This window comes from Oryctolagus cuniculus, chromosome 3, assembly GCF_964237555.1.
Source record: "Oryctolagus cuniculus chromosome 3, mOryCun1.1, whole genome shotgun sequence".
NCBI classification, from domain to species: domain Eukaryota; kingdom Metazoa; phylum Chordata; class Mammalia; order Lagomorpha; family Leporidae; genus Oryctolagus; species Oryctolagus cuniculus.
This window is the reverse complement of record NC_091434.1, coordinates 151,676,637-151,697,173: the sequence shown is the minus strand read 5'-3', so window position 1 is coordinate 151,697,173 and position 20,537 is coordinate 151,676,637. Positions and strand designations below refer to the sequence as shown.

Genomic DNA, 20,537 nt, shown 5'->3' with positions numbered 1-20,537 from the left:
CAGGTGGGGAAGGAGTAAGTTTATCTTAAGTATTATTGGAAAAATAAATCTTAAAGAACCTAGTAACCATCTTACTGTCTTGTTGAATGATCATGTCTTTATTTATTTTTATTATTTATTTGAAAGAGAGAGAGGTAGAGTCCGAGAGAGAGAGGTCTTCCATTCTGTTGGTTCACTCCCCAAATGACCGCAACAGCCAGAGTTGAGCTGATCCGAAGCAAGGAGCCAGGAGCTTCTTCTGGGTTTCCCACACGGGTACAGGGACCCAAGCACTTAGGCCATCTTCCACTACTTTCCCAGGCCATAGCAGAGAGCTGGATCAGAAGAAGAGCAGACAGGACTAGAACTGGAGCCCATATAGGATGCCGGCACTGCAGGCTGGGGTTTTAACCCGCTGTGCCACAGCACCAGGCCCTGAATGATCATTTCTTAAAACCTGATTAACAACAAAAATGGCTAAGGATCTTGAGAATCTCTTACCCAGAGTTCATTCCCCTGTACTACAAGACCAAACTAAAAATTTACCCAGGGGGGACAGCAAGGGGTATGATGACACAGTGGGTTATGCCACTGCTTTGGACTCCAGCATTTCATATTCGAGTGTCTGGTGTGAGTCCCAGCTACTTCATCAACTGACAGTTTCACACCACCCACATGGAAAACTCAGATAGAGTTTCTGGCTTTTAGTGGGGCCCAGCCGTGCCCCAGGTGTTGTAGGTATTTGGGGAAAGATCCAGTGGATGGAAGCTGTCTCTCTCTGGCCTTCTGCTTTTCAAATAAATAAATGCAAAAGAAAAAAAAATTCCAGGGTAGATCCAAACCTAGTGGTTCTGTGTATCTCCCATGCAAAGTAGTGGAAAATATAGGGAAATGGCCAAATGTATATGCAATCATTCTTTGTGTGGGCAGTAGTGAATGTTGCATTCAGATGAAATTTCTTGGACTGCCTGATTCTCCCTCAGCTCCAGAAATATGGGGCTAGGCTGGAGGACCTATAGAGTAGCTGACTCCACAGGCAGAGGAGTTTTGTTCATTCCCACATAACCAGGTCTGGGAAGGTAAGTTGTTCAACTTTATAGACAGAATGCTGTAGAAAATGGGTCTGTTGCCATTTAAGATGAAGGCAAAAAAAGCAAGTATGTGATGGTTATAATGATGGATACTTGTAAGATTAGCACTTAGATGTTACACCTGGGGGCTGGCATTTGGCATAGTGGCTAAGACACCATTGAGATGCCCACAGCCTGTTCTGGAGTGCCCAGGTTTCAGTCCCTGCTCAGCTCCAGCTTCCAGCTTCATGCTAATTCACATCCTGGGAGGCAACAAGTAATGGCTGAAGTACTTGGGTCCCTGCCACCATCTGGGAGACCAGGACTGAGTTCCCAGCTCCTGATTTCAGCCTGACTTTGGCGTGCATTTGGGGGGAGAACCAGCACACGGAAGATTTGTGTGTTTGTGTGCCTTTTAAACTAATAAGACAAAGTTTTTTAAAAAAATTGTATGCACAATTAGATTACTTTTTTAAATACAAAGACATATGTACATGCTGCCAAAGATACCTTTTCATGGTTGGGGAAGGCACAGTGCAGAGGGAATCAATGCGTGCGTGCACACATGTGTGAGGGGATGAAGCAGAGAAAAGGACTCTTGGCCGAGCAAACATGAGCTGTAAACACAAAACAAAAACCAAAGCCCAAAGAGCAAATTATTCTGGGTGTGCATCAGAGAAAATGGCTACTCTCACTGTGACAGAAATACTTCAGACTGAGTGGAAGGAAACCCTCATGGGATGCTAATATTAGGAAGAACAAATCTGCTATTGCCCATTTGCTTACTTTCTCACAATAGGTTGGCATGAAAAAATTAGGGCACTAGAACTGAAACTTGAATACTGGAGTTAGAGTTGTGGTGTAGCCAGTGAAGTCCCCACCTGTGATGCTGGCATCCCATATAACTGCCAGTTCATGTCCCGGCTGCTCCATTTCTGATCCAGTTCCCTGCTAATGGCCTGGGAAAAGCAGCAGAGAATGGTCCAAGTACTAGGCTCTTGCCACCCATGTGGGAGACAAGGGATGATGCTCCTGGCTTCAGCCCAGCTCAGCCCCTCAGCAGTTGTCTGGGGAATCAGTGGATGGATGGAAGATCTCTCCCTTTCTCTCTGCCTTTCAAATAAATTAATAAACCTTAAAAAAAACTTAAGTATCAGAGTATGACTTTTAATAAATACTAGTCATATTAAAAGAGAACGGAAACAAATAAATGACTAAAAATTAAATAGGTTCACCTGACAAAACAAAATTTTCCCAAACTTCAATTAAAATAACACCCCCCCCCAAAAAAAAATCCTGCATGAACTGGAAACAACGTAAAAGCTTATTATTATTTTATTTTAAAGTGTAAAGGTTCATAAAACATATCCCTTCTCTGTAATGAAGAATGGTTTTTGTCTTGTCAGAAGCAGCCTTTTATCTGGGTAGTTTTTATCCTGGAAGACACCGCCCCCTGCTGAAACATGTGTTTAACTGCAGAGAACTTTTCACTTAAAAGAAGAAGAAAAAGATGAAAAATCATTAAAGTGAAAGAGGCTTTATTTTTAATAATAACATACATATCATTCATTCCTTTTAATTCTTATAGTGCACAGCTATATTGGAAGTATACAGAGAAAAGTAAACATTAGAAAATACCCAAGAATGGAATATATAGGCAAAGAAGATATTTTATAGATTCATGAACAGGCTTAGAAGTATTACAAGAGAGTATCCATTTTATCTAATGATAAAAATAAAAACCATGCAAAAAAATCTATTCAAACCATGGCAGGCAAGTGCAATCAGTACAAGTTATAGTTTCCTGGGTATAAAAACTATACATGTTCTTTGGATTGAAAAGAATATAAAATGAATGGCTTGCTTTTTATATCCAGGCCAAAATTCATCTAAAGAAGTAAAAAGTGTGGATACTGTTATGCCACATGTGATAAAATATTTAAGGCCACATACATATGGAGGTCATCAACGTACAAAGAGAATATTGAGAGGTAGGGTAAATAAAAAAATAGAAAAATGCAATAAAGAAAGTGCCACTTCTGCCTAAATCAGTAAATATCAAATGCATAGGCATTAAAATAGCAGCTCTATACACTACACAGCATTTCTACTTTCTTTCAAGAAGAATCCACTGTGAATCATCACAAAGTTCATTGAATACCATTAGGCAAAAACTGTAGAGTCTTGGCATTAGGGCAAATTTAATTTCCTTTTCCTTTTATACATAAGGGGGAAAAGAGTATAGAACTAGAAACACTCATCTTTCCATCCAGAACACTAACTTTTAAGTATTTTACATATTCTGTGTTTGGAACAAGGGGGATACAGATATGGAGATCAATTAAACCCAGCTTCCAACTCAGATTTCAGATTTGGAAAGCTAAGGAAAGACAAAAGTCTTTACCATTTCTAAAATCAAATGCTTCAAGCAGGTTTCAAAAATTGAGCGGAAAAAAAATTGATAAGGAAAAACAGCAAAGAATGATATTGAACAAAATCTCCTGGTTTCCTTTACTGTTTCTTTGCCTTTTATTTTTTTTTTTTTCGAATTGCACTTTACAGTAGAAATGCATACCAACTTGGACAGATCATGGCTCAATACTGCTTGGTGCTCTTATTTTAAGACATCATCTTCTTGCACTCCACTGAACAGAAAACCATGCCCTCTACTGGCATGAACTTCTGCCCAATGAGACACTTGCTGCAGCACGAACACAGAAAGCACTGTGTGGAGGCATGCCAGCTGAAATCGTTGTAGGTTACCCGCTGCACTTCTGGGTCGATGGCATTGTGGCATCCCTGACACACCTGTTAAGTAATAATGGGAGTCGGAAGAGAAGGTGAGAGATCAGACTGTGATAGTACCGTTCTCAGGACAAAAGGAACACGCTTCACAAATGATACATTAAAACTGAGAGTGACAACCTCAAAACTACACAACTGAGAGTGACCTTTTAATCTTTTCAGCCAACAACTGTTAATGCTGAACACAGTGAGAAATAATAGATGAAGGCCACACAGGTGATTTGATACATGCAAAACAGCCCCACTGAGCTACGTGCTTGGTTCTAGCATGTTCCAATAGATTTCATATTAGTAACTATAAAGAAGCTTATAAAATGATATTTTCTCATTCATTCAAATCTTTGAAGTGGTAATTTTACAAGTCTTACCTACGGCACATTATTAACACCACTGATTTCTAGACAGTAAATTAAAGTCCTGTTCAAAGTAATTAAGGATTCAGTTAAAAATACTGATGGTGTTTGAGAATAATGAGTTTGCACTAAATAATGAGTTTGCCAATGAGTTGTTAATTGTCTTTTGTCATAAGATCAGTCATAATTTACATATAATTTAATATTATAGAACATTAACACTTATAATACCTATGCCATTATATAGTCAATATTTATGCAGACATATAACCTCATACATACACACATATGCACCCACAAACACACATCCACAAGTAATTTTCTTCTTAACTGCCATGTATAATAAAAAATAAAGGAATAAAACTACCCAGTTGAAACCTCCGAAAACACTAGCAAGGCTATATGAGTTCTTGTTTCTACCTGGTCTGAGTGAATGTGATGATCTCCAGTGTTTATGCAGAATATTTTATAACAAGCGAATAAGCCAACAAGACTGTCCAGTAGGAAGTGACGGTGCTCATCTTCAACACTCTTGGTCTCTCAATGTGGCTGTCAGAAACCACTGAGAGATGATGGGCAGGAATGAGTGGAAATGAGGGTCACGGGCTTCCGTACTTGGAAAGAGTTCAAAGCGAAGCAGCTGCTCACAGCATCAGTAGGTGTAGGTAGGGAAGTGCATGGAGCCTTCCACACAAATCCATTGTAGACTTGCCATATGCTTTCCCTATCTTTAGAACTACACTGCTTCTATTTACAAATGAAACCAGTCTTCCCTGATGAATAGGGGAGATGCTTTCTTTAAATGATCAATAAACTACTCGTGAATGCAAAAAAACCAAGAACTATCAGCACAAGCACATTTCTGCTTGGTGGGTGTACCATGCAAGCACATGTTTTTCACATGTATCTATTTCTAAAGCTTTCTTTATAGTTCATTTAGCACACTATCTTGTCATTTTCTATATTTCACATTCGTTCATTTTCCAGTATTTTTAAGCTTGCTTGTATAAATCAGAAGCATTTCACAGTCAATGCTTTATTCCTTTTCTTTTAGACAATGATTTACTCTTTTTGTAGCCCTTGTAATACTATATATGAACCTTTTTAGCATTATTTTCATTTTCAATTTACAAAAAAAAAGAACTCTTCTCAGTGACACACGGGATTAAGGAAATTATTTAGGTAGAAAAATACTAATGGACACACAAAATGGTATAACAGAATTTAGAGTTTGTGGTTTCATAGTAATTTGACTGCCATTCATCCCAAAGTCCTACATATCATCCCAAGGGAAATCTACTGATCCTGAATTTTTCAAAAATCTCCAAGCTGCTCAGGCTGCTCCAAGGGCAGGGGCAAAGCAGAACCCATGAGGAGACAATGCTTGTTTCACCACTTGCTGCTTTGGCACTGGAATTCCTGTGTTCTTGAAACTGTATTTCAGAGGCCTTATTTCTTTCGATCTTACTTGCATCTCTTATTTGTAGGCAAGATGTGAAGTAGCTAACGATACTGTTGTAAGGAGCTCTGTGGCAGATGCTTCTGCCCAGCTGGGAGACCCAAATTGAGTTCCTTGCTCCCAGATGAGGCCCCCAGCCTGGCCCAGGGCCATTGTGAGCATTTGGGGAATGAACCTGTGCAGGAGCACTCTCTCTATGCTGCTCAAATAAAAAAATGAAAATAAAGAAACACTGTAACACTCTTTGTAGAGAAACTGTTGCAATAATAGTCATAGCATCAGTTAAATAATGTGTCAGGTCACATGGTAATCTAACACTTTGTCCTCAGGTAAAAGGAAGGTTCACAATGATTCCAAACAAAAAATATTAGGAACTTTCTCAGTCACTCAAGATACTGAAGACATGGAAATGAAAGACAAGCTCTAACCTCCAGTTGCTTCCAGTCCAGTGGAGGAAAGAAGACAGATGAGTGATATTAACAGCCTGATACACACTTAGGGACATGAACAGCCTAGCCAGGGAGTGGAGGCTGGGACTCAGGTGGAAATCAAAAGAGTGTTCTGAAAACAGTTAAGGCCAAATTGAGTCTGGAGGAATGTGTAGGCATGGTTGAGTCAAACAAGAATTGGCGGATGTATCAGTAAAACAACAGGTGGATACATTGGTCAAGCCAGTAAGAATGAGCAAGAGACAAAGAGCAGTGTATAAACTACAAAATGCAGGTAACACGATGCAGAAATGCATGATGGAGTTGGATAAGTAGTATGGAAGGAGCAAGATGTATTAAAGGATTAATGATCACATTCTGAATTTCAGAAACAGCAGCTTCCATCACCATGGCAGGTGGCTTTTGAGCAAGATGATACTGGAAGTGAGGGGACCAAATTCTAAGCCACTGCAATATGAAAATGACAAAAAACAACAGCCAGTTATAGCTATGAGGATCTGAGACATAGTGGTGAGGCAGAGTTCACAGAAAATGAATGACTGGATGCCAGCACTGTGGTGCAGCAGGTGAAGCTGCTGCCTATAACACTGCCATCCCACATGAGTCCCAGTTCAAGTCTTAGCTGCTCCACTTCCAATCTAGCTCCTGGCTCATGTGCCTGGGAAAGCAGTGGAAGATCGACCAAGTGCTTGGGCCCTTGCCACTCATGTATGAGACCCAAGTGGAACTCCAGGTACCTAGCTTCCGCTTGGCCCAGCCCTGGCCATTGCAGCCATTTGGGGAGAGAACAAGCAGATGGAAGATCTTTCTTTTTCTATGTGTTTCTCTCTCAATCTAACTATGCCTTTCAAATAAAATAAAATAAAACTTAAAAATGAATAATTGTATGTAGGACAACAGATAATGGCAGAAAATTGGCATTGACAGTACACTTGTTACCTTATTTTCATGGTACCACACTCCTTGCACTATATAAACATGTAATTGTATTCCTTAGCCAGGAGTCACTCCTACTTGATGGCCCACGGAGACTTTAACTAGCACGTTTTCCAGCATAAGAAGAAGTAACAGTCAATTCTGATACTCCTGGACTTATAAACCATACCTTATATGGTCAACTTTACACTCTTTATCTATATTACCTATCTCTTAGCCATCAAACAACAGTAGTTGTGTAAGCAGGGTAGAGACAGGAAAAAATTACTCTCTCACATTAAGTACTTCAACGTGAGGCCCCGCATACAAATCTAAATATGCAGGCCAAATTCTGTCATACTAAATCAATTCAATGAGGGTTTAAGAATTAGGGACTGAACAAATTCCAAGTGCAAAAGAAAAGTCCCAGTGGGTGGTCTAGTACCATGAACACACACCACACACATTCAAACAGAGCTAAGGAATTATAAACAGTCCCTGGATACCTTGATCTAAATGAAATCTGGTCTGCACCCATGAGAAGACATCAATCTCATTCCCATCAAGGATTATTTTTGTTAACTGAGGATTTTATTGCCCTGTGGCATTTATCATCTACACTGTAAACATGTAACAGAACTCTTGAGTTAGCAGACAGTCTATGTATTGTTTATGAATTGCCTGGATTTTAGCATCCTAAGGTAGGAATCACACACTCTTCTTAAGAGAGTTCTCTGTTTGCTGTTTGTTAAGAGGCTTAGAGAGAGGCACAAATTCGAGTCTCAAAGCAGGCTGAGGTCAAGGTATCCCCCCTGAATGCTTCTCACCACAGCGTGATTCTTCACGTAGCAGGGCTTGCACACAGGCTTGTCATTGACCATCACGTATATTTCGCCAGCCAGGATGTTGTCACAGTCAAAGCAGCAGAAGTGTTTCAGATGCCAATTCTGGTTTTCTGCCTGGGTATACTCATTGCTGAATATCAGCTGGGGAAGCAGGAAAAGAAGATGAACTGGGCATTTTCCTTTTTGCTTTGGATGACAAAGCTAGGTTCTTTACACAAGCAGGCATTTAGCTGAAAAAGTAAATCAATATCCTTTCTTGGGGCTTGAAGCTTCAACATGATAATCTAAAGCTTGCGTGTTAAATTAATTTAAACCAAATTTAGCATTAAATCCAAATCAGTAGTTTCTGTGCCCAGTTTTCCTTAGTCACTACAATTGACAGAGACACTAAAAATGAATGAAATACAGTTTTTTTCATTAAACTTCTTTGGATAGAAATAAAGAACTCATGCTTGGGTTAGTTGCTATTGCTTTTTGGGGAAAGGCCCATATGGAGGTCGGGGGAGCCCGCATGCGAGTGGCCCTGAGAACATACCTCATCACAGCCGGCACATCGGGGTTTCTCGCTGTCACAGTAGTGTCTGCCACAGAACAGCTTTCCATTCTTCCAGAAATAAATCATGTCGACCAGCAGTTCCGAGCAGGTGCTGCAGACAAAACACGCTGGGTGCCACAGTTTATCATAGCCGGCCCTCTCGGCATAGATGGCGGGGTCGCCCTCCTTCATGCTCAGCTTGCAGCAATAGCAGAACTGCGAGGGAAGGCATCCAACACGGTCACCTAACAAGCCTAACACCCACTTCTCTCACCCTGGGCTACGACAGCAGTGTTTCCTGAATTAGTCATTGATGTAAGACGCTACTCATCATAATTTTCACCTCGATGTTACACACAGGCTCTCAAAATTCATGACGTTAGAGCTTGCTGGTATTTTTCTCAGGACCCAGCCTGACTGGCAGACTGCTAGCTGGGTCTTGGTATTACAGTAAGCTTAGTTCTTTGCTCATCTGTGTCACAACTGTTTTCTACTTTCATCCTACTAAAAAAGGATTTACATTTCCCTCTCTAGGAGACCTAAAAAAAAAAAAAAAAAAGCTTGACAATATAGCCATGAAAATTTAATTCTGAATTTTGGGAATGAACTCACAAGCAAAACTGAATTAACCTAAGCGCACATTATTCTTATGTATGGGAAGTGATGAGCAATTAACACCAGAATTGTGTTTAGAAACAAACTCTAGACTCATATGTTGTATTCAAGCAGGATGCCAATGCCAACTACTCTGTATGCATCAAACTCACAACTATCCTTGGCAAAAGATACTCAGAAAATATGGCTTCAGACAGAAGTGTCATACACGATGGCTTTCTCATGACGCTAGGACAAAAGTCTAACTCAGGGTCAATAAACTTACTTCTCTTAGTCCTTTTGGAAACAGAAAAAGAGCCCCCCATCCAAAAAGTTCAAAGACAGGGAAAGAAGCTGTAAAACATCAAACCAGCCACTCCACTTACATACTGAGTTCCTTTGCACTCGGCAGGTTTGCTCTCCATGGGCCCCAAGGCTGCCGGCGTGCTTCTGTCCCCAGCGGGGATGTAGAGTTTGTCGGGGCTGGGACCACCCATCTCATAGGGAAGTTTCACATCTCCTACGCCCAGTGCCTCACTCTTGTATTTCTTCACAAACTGCTCCATTTCCTTCACCTCTTTGGGAGATAACTCATGGCACTTGGAAGGGTCCTGGTCATGCGCAGGGAGCTGCTTTGCCAGCTGCTTCTTTCGGTACTGTGCCCCTTCCGAGCCTGCCACTGGCTGTTTCTCCTTGGGCAGCATCTGCATGTACTGTCTGGCCTGGACCACAAGGAGACCAAGGTCAGCTGGGGAAGGCTTTGGTCATCACACAGGACATCACTGTATCGCATACAGCAGAAGCTACTTAGGGAAGAAGAGGGTTTATTCCATCTAATGGGCAGTACAAAGATCTCAGGGGAGTAACATTCAAAAACGGTTATGCTAAGTGGATTTAGTTGGGTAAAAGAGAACACATTTCTCTCCATGACATTAATTTTTTTTCCAGCCTGTAAAATGATTTGGGTTACTACTATTCACTTGAGCTAAATGAACACAGGTGCCACTGAAAACAGAACACAAAGTAAACACAGTAACCACAGCCTGTGGACCAGCAGCGTGTTCATCATATGACCACCAAAGCGCCAAAAGACTCACTCTGATGATTTAATTAACCTTAAAAGACTTTTCTGTGTTTTCATCTAGTTTTTACATAATAGCAGGAAGAGCCTGACACAAAGTTGCATGCTTTTTGGCTCACACAGTAAAAAAAATATAGTGTGAGATGCTTTTCACAATTTTAATCAAGGGCAGAAATTCTCTTCTTTAGCTATCCATTACCATTTTAAAGGAATTTTCTCTAGACTAAGACAGCATTACCAGATTGATGTTTTAAAAATCTTATTTTCATCTCATTATTAATAATGTTAGACTATTTCATAAAGAAGGCAAATATATGTAAATAGTTGGAAAATTCTAGGCAGTATCTAGTCTAACTTTCAAAACACTATAAAGGCATTCGATGCCAAAGTAATGAGAACCCTAGAGAGATAATAAATGGAAAGGAATTGCCCAAAATAAATTAACAGATGCCCCTTCACCCTGTTATTTACCAATGCCTGGTTCTGGACAGGAGGAGCCCATTCATAGGTGACTGTGTTGATGGAGACATTCTTCTTGGCAGCAACTGGATTGGTCAGTATCATAACATTGCGTTTATACATGGGAATTCCATCCGTCTTTAGCTTTGCGATCAGAGTGGTATACTTGGTGTCTTCAAAAAGTCGCCCCACTTTTCTGTCCTCTTCGTTGCTTAAGAGGACGTCATGTTCTTCTTGGCCACACTTGCAGTTACGACATATTTTTCTATCATTTTGGATAAGCAGGATAATTATTAATTGTAACTCATCAATAATAATCATGTATGTTCATAAGTTTACAGTTCATAAAACACCTTTAAATGTATTCTATATAATGGAATGCAAAAGTAAGTCCTTTTTTCAGAGGGTGGGATGAGCATACACCATATTTAAATGAGGAGACACAGAAACAGGGCTTGCTTTCTAAGTATTTGAAAAGTTAGGTCATGATTTAAAAGTGTATGCCCAATGGGGGAGGCCTGCGGGTAACTCACTCTAAATAAGTAAATGAATAGGGACAGTCACTGTAGCATAGAAGGTTAAGCCTCTGCCTGCAGTGCCAGCACCCCTATGGGCACCAGTTAGAGTCCTGGCTGCTCCACTTCTGACCTAGCTCCCTGCTAGTGTGCCTGGAGAGACAGTGAAAGATGGCCCAAATCCTTGGGCCTCTGCACCCACATGAGAGATCCAGAGGAAGCTCCTGGATCCTGGTTTCAGCCTGGCCCAGCCCCAGTCATTGCAGCCATTTGGGGAGTGAACCAGCAGATGAAGATGGATCTCTCTCTCTCTCTCTCTCTCGTATGTATCTCTGTCTTTCAAATAAATACATAAGTCTTTGAAAAAAAAAATCAAATAAATAAATAAATGAATAAATCCATCAAAAATCATCACAGCAAGAGGTTTCATATTTTATTTCACATTAGCATTTCACTGCCTTTCTGCAAGTTTTTTTTTTTTAAGTGACAGGCAAGGAAACTGATAAACTTTCCCATCAGAGACGCTCATCCCAGAATTGGTTTTATTCCCTTCCCCATTTCTTTCCTGTCCGTTTCCCCTGTTCTTTTCCTCTCCATTCCTTCCCCCTTCTCACATTGCCTTTCTCCTTTCCTCTTTCTCTTTCCTTCCTTGACTTCTCCACTTACTGCCCACATACCATGTGCTCCATTGCGTATAGAGAGTGAAATGGTGTCTCGCCCCTAAGGACACAGAGTCCTTCTCCCATCTGTCCAGCACCAGACATTGCAGAGTCCAACACTTGCTCATGCAGCATGCATGAGTGCCCTCGCACCAAGCAACAGACTTGACACTAGCACGTAGGGATGAAAAAAATGGGTCCAGGCTCTAATCTTCTAGAACTTACTGTTTGGTGGGGCGACAGATGGAAAGTATAGGGTACCTTGAGAGGCTATAATTTTTGGTTGAAACTGGTGAGGAAAGGACTCCATGATGTGACGTTTAGGTTGAGAACTGAAGGATGTGTGAGACACAGGTATGCAGAGTATGGGGGACGGGGGCAAAAAAAGAGAAGAAAAGCGTCCCAGCCTTCTGGGCAGGAAGAGGAGTATCTGCAGTGGTCCTGAGTTAGGAGAGATTGTTCCCTTAAAGCTCACAACCACAGAAGGGTGGCAGGACTCTAGTGAGGACAGTAAATGTGGCAGTGACAAGGCTGGAGAGGCAAGCAGGCCTGAGACTACGGAGGGACCGGAAGGAAATGTAAAGAAACTCGGTCTTCATTCTAAGAGCACCCAGGAGGCACTGAAGACTCTTCGGTAATGGAGTAACACGGTCAGAACTATAACAAAATATTGCAACACTCACCACAGGGAGAAGGGGCTAGGAGTAGAACAGAGGTACAGTAGGGAAATCATTAATATGCTAACTATGCACCCAGTATACAGTGGTGTGGTCCCAAGTAACAGGTCTGATGGCTGCTGCACACAAGTAGAACTTACACCATGGATGTTGCTTCTGTGGTCCAGGCTAAGATGTGTTCTGTCTGGGACTAAAGTATTTGACAGCAGAGATGAAAGGAAAAGAGCACATTTGAGATCTGCTTGAATGTTCAACTGACTAAACTTTGTGATGGATTTGATGTAAGCGTGGTCTATCAAAAAAGAAATCTGTTTCTTTGGTACTAGTGAGTTGAGAGAAGGAATGTTAATTTTTTAAAGAAACAGATTTGGGGTATGAGATAAGAAAAGGATTCAGGTACATAACAGGATATGTGAGGGCTCTTTGAAAAGTTCACAGAAAATGCATGAATCTCAATTCTTTTGTACCAAAATAAACTTTACTTTTAATTTCACTTTTCCACAAACTTTTTGAAGCTCTGATCATATAGTTCCACTCTTAAATAAATAAGAGAGGTGTTTGTGTGGGGAGAGAGGTGGGAATAGTAAGAGAATATATTTGTGGACACTTCCAAAAGATAATGGAAAATTGAATTAAAAGGAGTTCAAGTGCAAAAAAGCTTGATATCCATGCGTAGTTTTATCATAATATACATTTCTCACAAACCTTCTTAAGAAGCCTCATATGAGTCTAGGTGGATTGTAACTAAAAATGTCCTACTATGCTCGATTATCTTTTTTTTTTTTCAAGTAGGGAAAGTCTATGATTGATTCATTAAAATTTTAAAATCATGGCTATAGCGTAAGCCTCATCTGCCTCCTCCCTCCAAGATGGTGAGCTGTGGGGACTCGCCTTGGTAAGGAGGCTCAGGAAGACTGACATGGTGCTTTTGGTTGAGCTGTCACCACTGAAGCTGGGGGGAGACTACTTTCCTTCCAGACCCCTAACCCCACGGCTGCATTTCCACAAGGATAAGGGCCAGCTACAATTCACTACGCCAGACGGAAACCCCTACAAAACCAGGACTAAGCATCAAGAGCCGTCCATTGTGGAAAAGTGTACTATTTACCAATCACCTAGTTAAAAAAAAAAAAAACTTTTTGGAATAGTAATCGGCAATAAAAAATAGAATTTAATTCTATCATTTGCAGAAAAATGGTTGGAACTGAAGGACTTCATGTTGAGGGAAATAGGCCAGACACAGACAAACAAATACTGTATGTTCTCCCTTATATGTGGGAGCTAAATTTAAAAAAAATCAAAAACAGAGAAATGCCTGTGTGTATCAGTCTTGCTGCAGTGTTTGGTCAAATTTTGCTTTAAATGTTTGCAAACAAATGTTCAGAACTATATACTCCTATAGTTTTGATGATTTGTGGACTATTTTTAAACATTTTTATGAGTGAAGTAAAACATCTTTTCCTTTGGTTACTATATATAGCCCTTGCCTATTTCCTTGCTGAACTAGGGTCTTTGCTGAGCTCTTTGGTTAGTGCAGCAAAAAGCCTCTGACAATAAGGTAAATTAAAAATAAGCCATCTCAAGAAAAAATATAACGTTCAAAAAATAAATATTTTTTTTCTGTGGTTTCAGGTTGTAATGTCATACATTTGATTCCCTCATATTTAAATTGGAAAATTTTATTCTTAGAAATACCTTTAATGAATGCTTAGAGTTGTTTGGAAGCTATTTCACAAATTTATTAAAAAGAAAACCTTGTTGAGAAATTGGGGAAGAAAAGAATGTTATCTTAGTATCCAAAAGTAGACATGAGAAGAAGTGGAATGTTGCCATATATTTTTTTTTTCTTTTTGACAGGCAGAGTTAGACAGTGAGAGAGAGATACAGAGTGAAAGGTCTTCCTTCCCTTGGTTCACCCCCCAAATGGCTGCTACAGCTGGCACAATGCGCCGATCCGAAGCCAGGAGCCAGGTGCTTCCTCCTGGTCTCCCATGAGGGTGCAGGGCCCAAGCACTTGGGCCATCCTCCACTGCCTTCCGGGGCCACAGCAGAGAGGTGAACCAACGGCAAAAGGAAGACTTTCTCTCTGTCTCTCTCACTGTCCACTCTGCCTGTCAAAAAAAAAAAAAGAATGAACTAGTGGAAAACCTATCTCTCTGTCTCTCCCTCTCTCTCTGTTGCTCTTTCAAATAAATACATAAATCTTAGAAGAAAAAAACCAGAAACAAACAAACAAAAAAAACAGAAACAAACTCTGTATTAGTGAGCAAGGTTTGTGTGCTACCATTTCTCAGATGATTCCTAACCAACTTGTGATGAAATATGTAGGCTATACTGGTTTATGTTTACTACATTTATTAGAGCTACAACTGTTTGACTGCAGTTTTTCAGGAGTATATAAATCAGCTCCCAAACTTGGCACAGATGCTACATCTCAAAATTTGCAAACTGTCCTAGACAGCAGCTCTCCCCAGAGTCTCCACAGGATACTAATAAAAGTTGCTGATCTAGAGGGAGGGGGATGAGAATGAAGTTAGTTCAAACAGTCTCTTTTATGAGTTTTTAAAAAGATGCAAAGATGGAAGCACTTTGGTGCTTCCATCCTTCCTTTTGGGGATGATGGTTATTTGTGCTAAAATGTTATTTGTATAATAAATTTAGTGCCTAACACATATATAAACAAAACACTGAGGCATGACAAACCAAAGCTCTACACTCAACCTTGACATTACAATTTCGAGGTTCTTGGGGCTTGGGACAGAAGGAGGAGAGGCAGAGAGAGAAACTGCGGCCTTAGAAAAATCCAGAGATTCACATTTGAAAGCAGTTGAGGAATTAGCCTTCATCTTCCCAAAAGAGAAATGTTTTTATATAACTATTCATAAAAATTACCATTTTTCCAAGGCGAGTAGCAGGAACTGGAGTTCTCTGACATGCTGCCAGCATTTGTAGTGATTTAAAGGCATGGCCATGGCACTGCTACAAACCATAATTTAAAAGGGCTGGAGGCTGCCCTTTTATAACAGGGATATACATATATGGACTTGAGTGAGGGCCTCTGTTGTAGAATTCAATGCAACTATTAATCCATTTATGGTGGGGAATTCTTAGTTTTCAGCCAGCTCTAAACCAATCAAGAACCTTGAGGAGATATCTGCTAAAATTAAGCAACACAATTTCTATAAAAATCCAACTGTTTTATTAGGAGGATTTAATAAAGTGAAGGCAAAACGATACTTCTGTCACTTATGTGATAAGTGATCTATGGATATTACCATGCATTGAATATGAGCTGGGTTATAAACGTCTAGAAATCTTGGGTTTATGGCATATCTTTATTTCACAAATACTAGAGTGTTATCTCTAAATATTGCTTGATAGTGCATCGAGGAGATAAGATTTTATCTCGGAGGCACCAGCTTCCTTCCTCTAGTCTTACAATCACTGGCATACTCAGGAAGGGGAGAGCTGACAGTTAAAGAACCCCACTGAACTCGAGGACATCAACAACAACAACCATCACCACTTAGACGGTGTGGTGCAGTTACAAGCTCATTAGTTGTGAGAAAGAAAAACATGCTTTCTACTTTCTAATCTGCCAGGCAGAATGCTGGGTGGTTAGGAAAGTGCCACCAAGCTTTGAATTCAACTTAAGCTCCTGCCATTCATAAGCCATGACTCTGGGAATTATTTAACTCTGCCCAGTCTTTGACCTCTCATATACAAAATGGGTTGAGTGTTGGGAGGATTAAGGGTATTGGGTACATAAAGTTCTGGGATAAGTAGAATTGTAAGATGGCCCTTAAGATCCTCTCCCTCGTGTTTCTCCCATGACTGTACTGTACAGGCCGAATGGGAAATTATCAGCTTGCCTAATCTAATCATCTGAGTCCCTTAAAAAGCAATGTATTTTCTCTGGCTGGCAGAAAATAGAGGAAGTCAGAGAGATCTGAGGTGCACCGTTGTTGGCTCTGAGATGGAGGTGGCTGTTAAGTGAAGGAATGCGAGTGGTTTCTAGAAGCTGAGAGCAGTCCCCAGTGGACGTCCAGCAAGGAAACAGGAAAGGCTAAATGAGCACACGGGGAGAAGACAGTTGTCCACAAGCTAGGAAGAGAGGCCTCCCCAGAACCCTATGGTGCTAGCACCTGATCTTACGGTTCCCCGCCTCCAGAATCGTGGGAAAATCAATCTCTGTTTAAGCCCCCAGTCTATGGTGTTTTGTGAGGACAGATGAGCAGACCAGTATGAGGAGTAGGGAAGACTTCTGAGTTCAGGCCTGAGCTGAGAGTTCTTGTTTCCTGGGAGTGGCGGGCAGGGAATACACACAACAAGGCACAGAACGTCAGGAATAGCACGCGTGGCAAGCAGATAGTGCACAGGACACTGTGAAGGGAAGCGAGAGAGGCTGGAAAAGCAAGCTGAGCCCAGATGCTGGGGTTTAACGGCAGAGACCAACGGCTCTGTGTAAACGATTAAACCCTCTGGGGAAGCACTGAGGATCCTTAGGTTACCAGGGAGTACATCACAGCAGCCATGTGCAAGAGCCCATCCTTATGGTTATGTGGAAAGACAGACTGGAATAGAGATGGAGAATAATCTAATTGTGATTTCAACACGTGCCTGTGAAACTCAAACGCTCTTGGAAGTCAGTGTACCAAGCAAGAAGAAGTACCAAGGAGAAGGAGGCTGAGCGGGACCCCAGGCCCTCCTCTGCCACATTCTGTGGCCTTATACTAGACATGGACAATCTTCCTTACACTCAGGACGATGTGCTAGAATATTTCACTTAAAGACCATACTGAAAAATGCCTGCCTCTGGAGGTCAAAGGCCCTTGCCTCTGGTCTTCTACCAGTTACGGTGAATAGTTAAGGAATTACTGTGTTCCAAGGGACAAAAGGATCTGAACTCATGCCAAGAGGATGAGGGCTCCACTAAAAAACACCCTCTGCACAGACTGTACCAACCCCAGCCAGAGTGCAGGCTGTATCCAGAGCCCTCGTCTCTTAGGCTCTTAGATTCTCAGGCTACAGCCAGTTGATGCAAGGAATCTGTTTAATAAAACTAAAAAAAAGTAATTTTCATAACATGGAGATCTGCTCTGTCTAATCCATTTTCATCTGAAAATTATCAGATTAGAGTGATATATATTAGAAAAACAATATATGCCAAACAAAAATCACTATAAACTAGCTCTTTGCTTTAGAGGAAAGGTGAAACATCTTAGGAATGAGCTTTAAAATCAGTTTATTCGCAGTTTTTGGCAGAGTTGCATAGCTGAGTTTAAAAGATCAGTTGAAAAGCGTAAGGTAAACACTATGGCCAGCAGAGGGCACTGGAGCCCTCTGCAGAGCGGAGTGGGAGGTTCAAGAGCACTCTGCTCATATTAGGAGTTCAGAGACTGAAAACCATTTTGTGTTTAATGACTTTTATCTTGTTAGGACATGACAGGCAATTTGCCTAACTAGCTGGAATGACCCTTGAAAAAGTAGCACGAGAAACATCTACACATGTCCTGCAATTAAAAAATTCCAAGAAAAGGGAAAAATTTTAGCTCCCTAAAAATAAAGAACTTATCATTATTTCTGTTGCCTTCATTATTTAAAACAATTGTCTCTATCTCTGAAGTCAAACTGAATAGCTAGCTTTAAGAAGAGCCAAATATAGAAGTTTGTATTGGTTTACATTCTCCTTTAATTTCTGCTGTGCACAGCTGCACGCCTGATGCCTCCACTTGTTCGTTTCTTGTGGAAACCTGTAGGACACTGTCACAGGGCAGCTCTCGTCCCAGTATTGGATCACCACCACCTTTTTTTTTAATCCTAAAAATAATATACTGATTCTAACACTGGGCAGACTTTTGAATAACCATTAAGGTCTTCATAGCTATTGATTAAGAACAAATACTGGTTTTCAGATTTGTGTGGTACATAATATTACTTTAGAAAACATACAAACATGACCTGTAAAAAATTCACTTTTTTGACCTACTAATAGCTGTACTTCATTCAAGCCAAAAAACCATTTCTTTTTCTTTTTTCTTTTTTTTTGACAGGCAGAGTGGACAGTGGGAGAAAGGTCTTCCTTTGCCGTTGGTTCACCCTCCAATGGCCGCCGCGGCCGGCGCGCTGTGGCCAGTGCATTGCGCTGATCCGAAAGCAGGAGTCAGGTGCTTATCCTGGTCTCCCATGAGGTGCAGGGCCCAAGCACTTGGGCCATCCTCCACTGCACTCCCTGGCCACAGCAGAGAGCTGGCCTGGAAGAGGGGCAACCGGGACAGAATCCGGTGCCCCGACCGGGACTAGAACCCGGTGTGCCGGCGCTGCAAGGCGGAGGATTAGCCTAGTGAGCCGCGGTGCTGGCCACCGTTTCTTCTTAAAACAAAAATCTAAGGCTTCTAAGTTTTTCAGTAGTAAATTTACAGCTAAAAATTTTAAAGAAACATAAATTCAACTTCATTTCCTGACAACTTGGATTTGAGTGTTCAATTTAGCACTAAAACTTACTGTTTATTGCAAACACAGGACCAAGATGTGAGAAGTTATCAACTGCTGAGAATGATAATCAATACACTGTCCCAGAGGATCCCCTCAGTACCTTATTTGCCATTCAGGAAAGACATCTGCAGTATTCTAGACTCACAGCAAATCTCAAAGTCAGCAAGTAAACCCAAAAACTCTAAATACAGTTATTATGGCCCATTCATTCCAACTTAATGATATAAAGAACTCCAGTTTTACTTTTTTATTCATTTCTTAGAAAAGGAAATGACAGACTATATACTAAAACCATACCTGAGCAACTGTGAGAGGCCCTTGCTGAGGAAGCACTGCCAGAGTATACATAACTAATGTTGTTAGTTTTCAAAACATTACCTCCAGAAGTGCAGTTCAAATCCTTCACATTTTTCTTTGCATTTTAAACAGGGTGCTCCAAATCCTTGCTCGTGACCTAAGCCCATCTGTCAAAGAAAAAATAACATGGATCTATTATTGTTTTTTAAAAATCTAAAAAATTCAATAAATTGCATTTTTAATTCCACTTGCCACTCCTGTTGATATAACTTTCAAACAAATCCTTCATGAGGATCACATTGTTTAATCCATGAAGACACCCAAGTATGTAAATGGCAGCTCCAAGTTCATACATAACATACTTTATATTGTTCTTGTTTCGTATTATGACAAGCAAAGCATCAGAGTACAACTGAACATACAGAAGACTGAAAACACTGTTAAGTCGCAAAAAGTCATGAATTTCTGGCCACTACATGTCCTGGACACAATGGACAAAGAAGCACCCAGGCATGGGGCCATCGCTGTGGCACAGCCAGTTAACGCCCTGGTCTGAGGTGCCGGTAGCCCACATGGGTGCCGGTTCTAGTCCCAGCTGCTCCTCTTCTGATCTGGCTCTCTGCTATGGCCTGGGAAAGATGGCCCAAGTGCTTGGGCCCCTGCACCCACGTAGGAGACCCGGAGGGTACTGCAGGCTCCTGGCTTCGGATCAGCGCAGCTCCAACCGTTGTGGCCACCTGGGGATTGAACCTTCAGATGGAAGACCCTCCCTCTGTGTATATCTTTCTCTGTAACTCTGTCTTTCAAATAAATAAAAATAAAATCTTAAAAAAAAAAAAAAAAAAAAAAGAAGTACCCAGGGAAAGCTTAGAAAGCAAGTCTGGGCCTTAGTAACTTTCTGAGCCATGTCCTAACAAGCAGGAGGGGAGGGGTCAGATGCAGGGAACTGACAAGACGGCCATGTACTTTACCCAACAGCTTAGACTGTAGTGGAAAAGTACAACTGCCTTGGCATCCGGACATCAGCAAATCACCAGTGACCAGGTTATACCACATCTTAAATATCACATGAGGGATGGACAAATTAGTTATCCACTAGCGCCTGCAGTGGAAGTTCAAGCTGGACGAACAGCTCCTTTTCCACAGCCCCTGCAGTAACTTTTCCAAGTCATGTTTGTCACTGCGCTATCAAAACCACATTGTGTGCTGTGGCACAGTAGACTAAGCCTCTGCCTGCAGCGCCAGCATCCCATATGGGCACTGGTTTGTGTCCCAGCTGTTCCTCTTCTGATCCAGCTGTCTGCTATGGCCTGGGAAAGCAGTGGAAGATGGCCCAAGTCCTTGGCCCTC

The 20,537-nt window shown here is 41.2% G+C and overlaps 1 protein-coding gene across 5 annotated transcripts in view; it reads right to left on the bottom strand.

Annotated features, from left to right (window-relative positions):
* Positions 1-2,366: 2,366 nt before the first annotated feature.
* The window catches only part of TES (testin LIM domain protein), a 43,197-nt gene continuing 25,026 nt past the window's right edge, over positions 2,367-20,537 (bottom strand). For 4 of the 5 annotated variants that reach the window (NM_001171041.1, XM_008258172.4, XM_070069816.1 and 1 more), the window contains 6 exon segments: positions 2,571-3,857; positions 7,858-8,016; positions 8,411-8,626; positions 9,391-9,726; positions 10,557-10,809; positions 19,269-19,354. In NM_001171041.1, coding sequence (NP_001164512.1) covers positions 3,669-3,857; positions 7,858-8,016; positions 8,411-8,626; positions 9,391-9,726; positions 10,557-10,809; positions 19,269-19,354 — 1,239 coding nt within the window. In that variant the 3' untranslated portion in view covers positions 2,571-3,668. 5 annotated transcript variants of the gene reach the window in all.